The sequence below is a fragment of the Pseudoliparis swirei genome, chromosome 16, assembly GCF_029220125.1.
Source record: "Pseudoliparis swirei isolate HS2019 ecotype Mariana Trench chromosome 16, NWPU_hadal_v1, whole genome shotgun sequence".
NCBI lineage: Eukaryota > Metazoa > Chordata > Actinopteri > Perciformes > Liparidae > Pseudoliparis > Pseudoliparis swirei.
Genome location: NC_079403.1, coordinates 13,747,700 through 13,759,732, shown reverse-complemented (window position 1 = coordinate 13,759,732; position 12,033 = coordinate 13,747,700). Strand labels below are relative to the sequence as shown.

Here is a 12,033-nt window from a genome sequence, read left to right as displayed (position 1 = left end):
GTACGCTACTTTACTGACTTTAGTGACTGTGTTTGTGTGTGTGTGTGTGTGTCGGAGTGATTCAGGTGGATCCTCTGACATACCCGCACCTGATCGTCATTCTGCGTATCTGCGTCATCAGCACACACATGCACACACATGCACACACATGCACACACAGGCACACACACATGCACACACACATGCACACACATGCACACACATGCACACACAGGCACACACATGCACACACAGGCACACACAGGCACACACATGCACACACATGCACACACAGGCACACACAGGCACAAACATGCATACACAGGCACACACATGCACACACATGCACACACAGGCACACACAGGCACACACATGCACACACATGCACACACATGCACACACAGGCACACACAGGCACACACATGCACACACAGGCACACACAGGCACACACATGCACACACAGGCACACACATGCACACACATGCACACACAGGCACACACATGCACACACAGGCACACACAGGCACACACATGCACACACAGAGACACACGGGCACACACAGGCACACACATGCACACACATTCACACACAGGCACACACATGCACAAACATTCACACACAGGCACACACAGGCACACACAGGCACACACATGCACAAACATGCACACACAGGCACACACATGCACAAACATTCACACACATGCACACACAGGCACACACAGGCACACACATGCACAAACATGCACACACAGGCACACACAGGCACACACATGCACACACAGGCACACACATGCACACACAGGCAAACACAGGCACACACAGGCACACACAGGCACACACATGCACACACAGGCACACACAGGCACACACAGACACACACATGCACACATAGGCATGGGCGGGACATATTCCTTTTTTCCAGAGATCAAAGTAGTCTCGCTGGATCCTGACATCCCGCCCCCTGTGGTGCCTCCCTCAGCCCCGCCCAGCAGCACCACAACCGGCTGTGTCTGCTTTCCACCCCTCGCGTTCTTGAGATTGTGTTTGTGTGTCCGTGTGTCTGTGTGTGTTTTGTTCTACCGTCTTTTTTACACCAGGAACACACAGTTATAGAATGTGTCTTACTTAGACACACAGCAACTCCCTGAACATATTAAAACGTGACATTTCTACATTTCGTCTCGTTAAATAAAACAGTTTTTTGCTTCTGATTTGTAATATAGTATTAAAATAAACATCAGAATTACAACTTGTTTTAATAGTTCTGGATACTGAGAATCGGTGAAATAAATAGCCACAAGGGTAAGTAATAAAAGGCTGCGGAAATATATATATAGCGCTTCATTATAATGGATCATGATGTATGTGTGTGTGTCTGTTTTTTGTGTTTGTTTGTGTGTGTGTAATAATGTCTGAACTGCTAGTTTTAAAAAAACACGGACACCATCGCCATTGTGTGGCGGAATATTGTGTCTCCCATGTTAACAAGAGTCTCTTGATGATAATAGGTGTATGTCTCTCTCTGTGTGTGTTTCTCCATTCCACTCTGTCTCTGGCTTCGTCAGACATCTTCAAGACTCTAATGGCACATTGAAGGCGGAGGTAAAGAGACTGAAAGAAGTGGGGGATGAGAAGTCGAGAGACATGGAACGCTTCAAGGTGAACAAGTGCAAAGTGGAAGAGCAATGAGCTACAAGTAGGAAGAGACTTAAGGGAGTCCATCGAAAACAGGTTTGTTTATCGTTTTATAATTGTTTGCAGGCCTGGATCCGAGACCTGGCGATCCCTCAAGAAGAGAGAACGTGAGTCATCTCTGTGTGTGTGTGTGTGTGTGTGTGTGTGTCTGTGTACAAGTGTACATTTAAGTGCATCCACCAGCTGATCAGAGTTTAGCATTCACATCCAACAAATGTGTTGCCCACTGTGTTTCGCTCCTTCACACACAATCTAGCCTGAACAAAGCTGATGATGGTAATAACAGCAGGAGTGCCAAGTTGTGAATGAAACACCCTGTGGGCCTAGCCACCTGTGTTACCGTGTGTGTGTGTGTGTGTGTGTGTGTGTCTCTTCGTCAATGTGAATACGTTATTCATGCTGGGCCTTTAACAATGATTACACTCCAATCAAGGGCCCATCCTCTCCTGCTTGCCACCCCCATGGCTGTCAAATAGCATTCATCAATGGAGACGAGATATACATTTGTTATGTTCATTAAGGCAATTAAAAGGAACGTGGCACAGATGGGATTAGGTGTGGGATGGACGTGAGAGAAGGAGGGTGTTTGCGTGTGGTAGAGGGTGTTTGTGGGGGGCACCTGCCTGCAGCAGTACTCCCCATACTCCCAGTGTGACCCCCTGAGGTCTCCCTCATTAACGACCCCCCCTCCTCCACCTCACCCCGTTTTACACACATACACAAGCTCATGTTGCACCCCTCCCCTAATGAACCACCAGGCTCTGTTTCCAAAACGGATCAGATTTGTTTTGACTGGAGTAGGTTTCCATTGCTATTCAAAGCTGTCAGTCATTTTAATGATATCATTAAGGGGCCGCGACAGAAAGATGAATCGCTTTTCTTTGTCTTTCCCCTCATAATTGCGAATGAGCGAGAGAGGGGGACAAAGCGAGAGAGGCAGCTCATATAGATGTATGCATAAGAGGGGTTTTGATTGAGCGAATATAATAACATGGAATGAGATAAAAACTGTGAATGAAAGCCTCTTCCATAGTGTCTCCCTATACAGTCGCCCTTTTTATTCTCTCTCCCCTTTTCTTTATTATGAGGACTAATGTATTTCATTTCATTATTGTGCGCCCCCCCTCCCCCAAACACACACATCTAACCGAAATGCCATATGTATGAAACTCATACATCTATGAGGCAACAGATGTGTCATGACATTTGCATGGAAGCCATATACATTCAAGGTATAAACCTCATTACTGGTGGCAAAGGGGATATCTACAGTGTCTCTCCACTGTCACTATCACTGGCAGCAATCAACACAGCGTGGAGGCTTTGTCATTAGATATTCCTTTATTAAAGAAATGTATTATGATTGCATGGCCTTCTGTTCCGAAGCAGCTGGAGTGTCACGGCTCCACATTATGGGTTGTAGTTTGTACCAATAAAACCCAGAGAGAGGTAAGGTAGACATTTAAAAAGAAAAGTAGTGTCAGGCCCAGGTGAAGAGTAAAATACCAAATTCAAGGATGTATTTTATGGAGAGATATATCAAAATCAGAGTTTTTGATTGATTGTTTTCAAATAAATATGTAACTCTTAAGTCTAAACCAGTATTGTAGGATTTGTTTTCGCAAAACCTCCTCATTATCTGTCAATTGTGTAATGTCTTATTTGGATGGCCGGTTCGAGATGCTGGTTGTTCTGAATATGAAGGGGACACCAGAGTTTTCAGCTCGAGAACAATGCTCATTAGCCTCGATGCAAAATGGCTCCCGTTCTACCACGGAGCTGGAACGAAAAGTACCCCTGTGGCTTTGCTGTGAAATCTGAAAAACATCTTTGTGTGTTGCTCAACAGAAATGGCACTCCTGTATCAAATCAATGAAATTAACTGTTATCAAAATCCTTCACATTTCACCTCAAATGATGTCTGAAAACATTGAAAGGCAAGGGCACATTGAGATGCACTAAGTGGTGGAAGCTGCGTCGGAGGCTGTTTGCTGTGACTGTCTGACACAACCCATCTGGGGAGGTGGGGGGGGGGGGGGACTGATGCTCATAAAGCATCAGGCTTCATCAGCCGCTCCATTAACAATGTGCTTCCAATTAAGAGCACCCTGTGATCACAGCAGAGGATTTGTACAAACACAGGGAACCAAAGTGACAGAGGAGATAAGAAGACCGGGGGAGAAGACAGCCAAGTCTTGCATAAAATTTGAGATGAGAGCAGTAAATAAGAAAGATGAGAGCAAGATCGGAGCAGTGAAGGGTCCATGTAGTTTATTGCCTGGTTTAGAGAGCATGGCAGCTTGGCTTTGACACTAATGACTGTAATTATACACGCAGTGATTGGGGTTAGGCCGCGAATTACACACATCCATGTTTTCGTGTAAGCACAGGAGCACATGTTTACACAGGCGTCTCACATCGGGGTGCATAAATCTCACACAGTTGTCTCAGCGGCGGCGATGTTTCATGATCTGCCAAAGACCGCATTGCCATCGAGGAAAAGCATTTAAATCATGCGAGGCATCTGTGGAGGAGTTGCGCCGTGGATTCGAACACCTCCTGTTTCTCCTTCGCCGTGGCACTGGAAGCTCCGCTTGGAAAGATCAAAGGGAATTTCAGCATCTCTTCTTATTAATGTTCTTTGTGTCGTCATTACGGTGTGAAATTAAAAGATTTGGAAGGGTCAGTTGCAATTATGTTAAGTTTATGAATTTCATTTTCAGGAAATGAGGTTTCTTTAAAAAAAAGAAATGCTTAAATTGTCCAAGCTTGATTCATTTGTTGGTTAATAGGCAGTGATTCAGATTATGTTCTGACAACTGGTGTTTGAATTATGAATACATGTAATATTATTATTATTATTAGAATTATTTTATCATAAATATTTGACCAAAACCCAGTGTTTTAGTCAAACATTAATGATGAAAAGAACAACAAATCAGCATCCCTTCCTTAAGTACTTCACTCTAACTGGTTTTGTGTTTCTTCTTTTCTTGTTTGAAATGGTTTTATTCAGTTTTATGGCTATTTGCATCATATTTCATAGAAAGCCAAAAGAGAAAATCCCCGTTGAGAGAGTGGAGAGTGCGTTAATGCAGAACAGCTACCATCACTGTTGTTTGTGTTATTGTCTCTTGGTTGAGGTTTACCATTAGATGGTTACAAAAACAAGGGATCTGAATTCTTCCACAAATGAATCTCGTGAACTTTTTAGACAAACCTGTCAGTTCACGTACTGGCATCTCCCTCAAGTGTCTCCATAGATCTTAAATGTTTTTGTTATCGCTAATAGGGCCAAAAGTTTGTGTGTGTGTGTGTGTGTGTGCGTGTGTGTGTGTCCACAGGAACAAGAATGCCATTTATTAGCGTTTGGTTGAGCATGCCCGTCTTCTCAACTGAAGCAAAACGTGACCGTCTTTCCATCCGCTGCTCTGATAGAAAATCCCAGCTTGCTCTTTTACAAGAAAATTAACATTGAGGAGGTACAATGGCACTTTAATGGGCTAAGAAGTCTTCAATAAAGTATTTAGAAGGTTTTTCCGAATGCTAACTGGACAGGTTTACTGGGGCATGAAGGAAAGAGCGTAAAGCGGGGGCAGCTAGATCTTCAGCCCGCGCAGAGCACTATTATCCACCGTCGTTAATTTAATAGACATTCCTTAGTCAGACCTGGGTCTGAAGATAGCAGACCCCAACATTTGTTTGTCATTTCCCAAAACGTTTTTAATAAACAGTAAAAATCTTAAATGGCTTCTTGTACTCTTAATGTTCCCTGGCTGCGTTTGCGTTCATTTTGTTTTCCTATGTATATTTTTTTAAGTTTTAATAAGCGCTTTCATATATAATTTAATGATTTCTGGAACTCATTTGCTCACACCATTTTTGAGTTGAGTAATAAGTTATAATGAAGATGATGATGTACGGCAAATTCTTCATGCCCCAGATTTTGAGGAGGTATGATTGGAACAGTTTTTTTGTCTTGCAAATGAATTTCATTGAACAAAAAGTTGACCGTGACAGTAGAGGTCTATATAGAATGTTTTTTTATTATTGCAAACTACACAAAAGCCAGTTCCAAGTAACAGCTGGAAAATAAAGGCTATTATTCTGTTTTTTTAAACAGCTAGTAAGATTTATTTTAAAGATGTCAAAGTGAATTTCTCCTCTATGTTTGTGCGTGTGCATACGCTTGTGTTTTGTGTTACAGCATGGAACAGCAGAGTCGTGTGGCTCTGAACCTCAGCAGAATCGAGGACATGCAGACTAGACTTCGAAGCAATCTGGAGGCCATCAGAATGCTAAATCAACAAGTAAGAGTGCACGCACACACACACACACACACACACACACACACACACACACCAGGTCCTGACAGTCCTTTTACCCGACAGATACAAACACACACCCACACACAAGCCCACCTGCTGTTGCGCTCACACAGAAGAGGAAGCTTTCATACGTCCAACTTCAAACACACACGCACACTTACACACAGGCACACACAGACATCCATTTCCTCTTCCTACGATAAAAGTGAGAAGTCTGCAGCGGGGCTGGGGGGATGGGGCGGGGGGGACAAATCGTATCGGGAAAAAGCAGTGACGTTTCTTCAACTGGTAAATGATTTCCCTTTCATGAAACTGAGAGAGGGATGTATATCAATACAGCCGCGCCGATCTCTCCCTGACAGCATAGGGAAATGGCCCGCTGTGATAAAACAATGTGGGGGGAAAAACACAGAGGAATATTCTGAGGAAAAGCTGACATTATTTCTTTGTACTGTGTTGAACTTCAGACGAGTCAACAAATCACCAAAGGAGAGACAAATCAAAAGTACTCCTCAGCCCCATCAGTTCTCCAAAACTCCAAAGGCCTGGGGAACGGCTCACCCGTCTTTTGTTAGTCTGAGGAACGGCCCGCTGATTGACGAGATACGACAAAAGCCGGTACTTGTTGACGTTTTAACGTGGTGCTTTTTGGTTTAGTTTTTCTCAATGAAAAGCAAGTGGAATTGGCTGCATGTATACGGCAAGGAGAGGTGGAGCGGAGGAAGAGGCCGACAGACAGGAAGAGAGAGGTGTTGTTTAACAGGTCAGGTGTGTAATAGCGCCTCTTAATCTCTAGTGTGAATCATTACACACATCGATCCAACATGGACACCCTGCGCACACACAAACGCACGAGCACAGTCGGAAAAGGACAGGCAGTTTATTTACACAAGGCTATTCCCTTCACTGTCCACTGGACAAACCCCACGTTCACACTTGCACACAGATACTGATATCAGTAAAGAAGCTGAATGGGATGTCTTTGTACGTCTGTGTGAAAGACGCTCGGTTATAAATCAGGTCTGCCTCCTCTTTGGATTCGTCTCATTTACTCATCGCCACAAACTGGGTTAGTGCCGTTGCTTCCTCCCTATCCCACAGGCGCATATTAACACCGGCTATACAACGCGCGCGCCATTTACATCCAACTGTCAAGCGAATTTCACGCAAACTTTTGAAATGTCACACAAAATTAGATTTGAGTTAAGTGATTTTCCATCAACTGGGGTGAAGATGAACATCAGAGGGAAGGAGTGAGATTCTTCCAAGGTCTGATTAGCTTCAAGCGAGCTGGTATTGTATTGTGCTTGAGTGTCAGCTAATGTCTGGGGTGTTCCACGCTTTTATGCAGAGATGAAAAAGAGATGCATTATATTCCAGGAGACCTTCCACTACAGACAGTGATGGACTCATAGCTACTCCACAGTATATACGAATTTCCAAAACTTTTTTTGTTCCATTCTTGCTCCTCCTCTTGCCAACGGAGCCCCCCAAAAAATTAAAACCTTTTTGCCACGAAGAAATGTCCTCAAAGTTTGCTGTCTCTATTCATCTTTTCTAGCTCAGTCGTTTTCAGAATTTGTATTACAATAGTCAAAATGGAAACCCAGCTTTATATATGAAAAAGTGCAAACACACTCATGCACCAGCAAATCAGCAATATCCCCCCCCCCCTCCCCCACCCTGTGTCTTTCTATCTCTGTCTTTCTTTCTTTCTCCCCCCCCCCCCCCCCACACTAACACACATCCTTTTCATCCAAACATATGGCCACCAGTTCAGCGCAAGAAGTGAAGTTTGAGGAGACAAGCTGTGATTTTTAATTTCATCCCCCTCCTTTGCAATTAGGAATCCAGAGCAACCAAGGAAGAGGAAAATTAAACAGGTCCCCTTGAAAAAACGGTTAATTGTAAATGTCAACCTCAGTGTTTTTCATCTAGAAATTCTATTGCTTTTGGCAGAACATAAGATGAGCACATTGTAGGATGTTTGCCTGTTGAAGATAGGAACTCATTTTTAAGTGTCAGGATCAACATGCCACTGGCTCTTCGAGGGTTAAGCCTAAGACTGTCCTATTTTTTTTTTGACACAAGATATAATACATTTGCTCAGATTTATTGAGAGTGTGTTTGTGTTTCTGTGTGTCTGTGTGTGCACAACGTCTGGAAGTGTAACGTTGGCAGAACCATCCGGAAATGTGTCGATCTCATCTCCATTTGTGTTTCCCTCTCCCCCTTCACTCACATACACATGTGCACACTGCACACACAATCATGCGCACACGCAAACATGGCCAGACATGTCCATGTGACATCATTCTTGAACCGCAGAATTCACACAGACACAAACACACACTAAAAAAACAGATGTGGATAAGTGCAACTGTCCTTCCCCATTGTGTCTATCTGTCTCTCCATCTGTTATTGTATTATTGTACTCATCCTCATAGCTAAATCATTTTTCTCTCTCTCTTTATCTGCCCTATTACCATTTTTAGACTGGCACGGTTTGCATATAATTACCATGCTGTACAACAAATGTAAACCTCTTCTTTTTTTTCTTCTTTTTTGGCATTTAAAGACACTTTTTAACTCACACTCCTCCCTGCCTTTAACCAAATGTCCCTGTCAAAAAATAAAACACCCTCAATTTAGCTAGTCTGTAATTGTGTTTCAGGGAGCCCAATCATGTTCTGACGATGTGCGATTTGTTTTGTGTCATGGATGATTTTGTGTCAAATCGACCTCTAATGATCGCTCAAATTGGTTGTTTTCATGTAGAAATTTACACCGTCGCATGACTCCGACTTGCAACCATTTCAAACTGTGAAGTCAATGCTCTCCTGAAAACCCCCCTCGCAATTTTCCACTTGCATTTCTGTTCCAACAGGCATGAAAGTAACTGTGAAAGATGAATTAAGGACATAATGGGATGTCAGCTACTTCATCAACTTGAGAGCTGTTGACTTTTGATGTTTGATATTTATTGGTAACTTCAAATTAAGTTTTATAATTTGGTTGATTTAACTAAACAAGTGTGATGTCCAAACTTTCTTTGGACTTTACCAGAAAATGTCCCTCACACATGAAGGACACCGTTGTTATTCCCTTTGTCTCTTCGGCGTGCATATGTGTCTCTCTTAATGTCTCTTTCCGTCTCTTTCCAGTTAAACGCTCTCAGCGGAGAGAATAAGCGGTTGCGTGGGCAGCTGGAGGAGGAGAGGTCCATGCGTAGACAAGTGGAGCGACTGCTCCCTCCTCCTCCCACCTTCCAGCAGAGCTCCATCGTCCACCTCCCCTTCTCCCCCAGTGCCCGCCCATCTCCTCTCTCCACCTCCTTGTTCTCATCTGCCCGCCTCCCTCATCCCCTGAGCCTGGACCAAGCGACTGGGGACACTGATCTGATTCTAACCCAAACCAAGCTGAGCGGTGCTGGGCTAGAGAGACCAGGTGAGTCCGAGGTGTTCTGGTTTAAACCCAATGCCTCACTGGAAAATGCTTGGTCTGGGAGGACAAGCAGGGATCTGAACAAATGAAGCCCCCTGAAGACTTTGACCTTTGATGACCTTTTGAACTCCACCTCCTCACCAGGGAGTGTAGTCAGGATGAGGTTAATGTCCTGCTGGTCAAAGTCAACTCCCAGGGTGCTTTTTGCCTGAGGCGGACTCCTGAACCAGCGAACCACGGAATTCCCTCAAATCATCAAAAGATATCTCTACTGCTGTGCCAGGAATAGATTTATTCAAAACGCTGCAACGCTCTGAATAGCGGCAGCTTTTATAACATTAGCAATTATTTAGCCAAGCAATGATCTTGTTTTTGTAGCAAAACCGGAGCATTGAGCACTAATATATATATATATATATATTAGGGCTGTCAGCGTTAACGCGTTAATCTTTGCGATTAATTTGGCCGCGATTAACGCACTAAAATATTTTAACGCAATTAACGCAACTTTGTTTACTTCCGGTGTGCGTTGAAGTTTTTGCACTCCTCTGAGTGTCAAGCCGCAGCAGTCCGCCTCCTTCCTCCCGTCTGCTCCTCGATATTCACAGAGAAACAGGGCGACGTGTCGGTGACGCGGAGCTGGCACTTTATAGGTAGGAGCCTCTTTGAAAACACAGCTCTGTGTGAAGTTTTGTCTTTAAAAAAGAATACAATTCAACAAGTGTCTAAAATACACGCTGTCTGAAGTGATTACTCGTTCATTACGCGATTCATGAATTTCAAAATGTGCGATTAATTAGTTAATTTTTTTTAATCGATTGACAGCCCTAATATATATATATATATATATATATAAATGTGTTGCACTATTCGAAGCATCTGACAGCTCTGATGAACTATAATCACTTTAATTCAACTTAAATAATTAAATGAACTAAACGGAACAGGTGACTAACTGCACAGTTGCTGACGAATGCGTCTCACACCAGCGAAGAGTCGTGCTTTGGATAAATGAGGGCCGGCGCTCCATCAGCATCCACAGGCATCCCTCAGATGTTGACGTGGATGGCCGTTACACCGTCCTTGATTACGTGTCACGCATCTACTGCCACCGTGCTTCTGATTGTGCGCGCTTACATTATGTGTCTGCGTGCTTCTGTCCCCGCAAGTTCCAGTGGACGAATGTGTGCCTGTGTGTCATTTTGTATATTAGATGTGTATTACAGTCAATGTTTGCTTTATGTTTTGTTTTATACTTTAAAAAACTCCCCCCTCCCCCCCCCCCCCGTGTTGTAAAGACGGGGGGAAATAAAAACAGATACATTTGTTACATTGGTGAGAGGTCATACATTTCTCACCGTATTTACTTCAACATTTATTTTGGATACATATATTAACAGGGCAGCATTGCTACGTGTTGACATTAGGCGTTTTTACGTAGTTACACGTGATGTCGAAGCATTGGTCACCATCAAAACAATTCAGTACTTAATCTTCAGTGTGGTCTCTGAAGCAGGGACGACGAAGCACCCGCACCATATTGACCTGCTGACTTTCCATAAGCATCGACAGGTGACTCTTGGCTCTCTTTACATGTTGAGAGTGGTTGAACAAGAGCACTATTCCACACTCACACGAGCATCGTCGAGGAGACGGAGCAATGCAAATATTTGAACTCAAACAGAAGGAGCACCATTATACTGCGGTAATGAGAATTCTAGGGAAAGCAAGTCTCAGACCACAATTGGCTTCCTCATCTTGCCATTCTCTCGTGCTGTCCCCCCCCCCCCCCCCGCACACCTGTCTTCCCTTCTTTTTTGGTATCCTTCATTGATTCTGCATATACGTAGCCGGTCAGGATGTCGTACATTTTAATGATTGCGAATAGAACTGCATGTCCTTGTTAGCTTGGTTTTTCTCATTTGCCATGTCACACTCAAAAATATCCCTCTTTTATGTGCAAACACACATGCGTGCACCCACTCACACATCCGCACGCATCTGTATTCTTTTGCAAACACACACACACACACACACTTACGCAAACGGCACAGTCATTAAAAATGAAACCACAGGCTTTTTGAAAACTCCCAGGACTGAGGGAAAAGTCAGCCGCGCGGCGGTGAAAAGAGTCCCCCTGGAAACAATGAGGAGAATGATCATTTGTTGTTCTTGAAAACCCGGTGAGGTTTCACAGAGGTTAAGCTTCCCTTTGATGTGTTTTTAACTCGTTTCAGCTCTGTGGAGGGATTAGTCAGCCTCTCGCTCACACAAACACAAATGCGCACGTTTGCGCACACAATCACATACAGGCTCTTAATTTCCACACCATGAGCTCTTCTCCCACAAAGGCGGAAAGCACAGAACAGGCTCCTTCCTAACCTAATTTCATCAAATGAGAGTGGGTGGTACTTCACTGCTGTATGTGTGGTCTCTTGGAAATCTATGGTAAACCAGCAAAATATTGCGAGTCAGTATTTTACTTTTCATCCCAAATTAGCGTCAGGCTGTTGTTGAACAGAGTGGGCCCTCAACCATGAGAGACAGAGTAGCTGCTGATCACCACGGCACTCATTACAGTGTT

The 12,033-nt window shown here is 43.8% G+C and overlaps 1 protein-coding gene across 4 annotated transcripts in view; it reads left to right on the top strand.

Annotated features, from left to right (window-relative positions):
* The window catches only part of LOC130206361 (myosin-9-like), a 98,288-nt gene that overhangs the window by 82,008 nt on the left and 4,247 nt on the right, over positions 1–12,033 (top strand). For 3 of the 4 annotated variants that reach the window (XM_056434290.1, XM_056434292.1, XM_056434289.1), the window contains 4 exons: positions 1,548–1,641; positions 1,744–1,784; positions 5,885–5,987; positions 9,170–10,777. In XM_056434290.1, the coding sequence (XP_056290265.1) occupies positions 1,548–1,641; positions 1,744–1,784; positions 5,885–5,987; positions 9,170–9,538 (607 nt within the window). In that variant the 3' untranslated portion in view covers positions 9,539–10,777. Of the gene's footprint in view, positions 1–1,547; positions 1,642–1,743; positions 1,785–5,884; positions 5,988–9,169; positions 10,778–12,033 lie in introns of those variants that run through there. The other variant, XM_056434291.1, reaches the window with a different exon arrangement.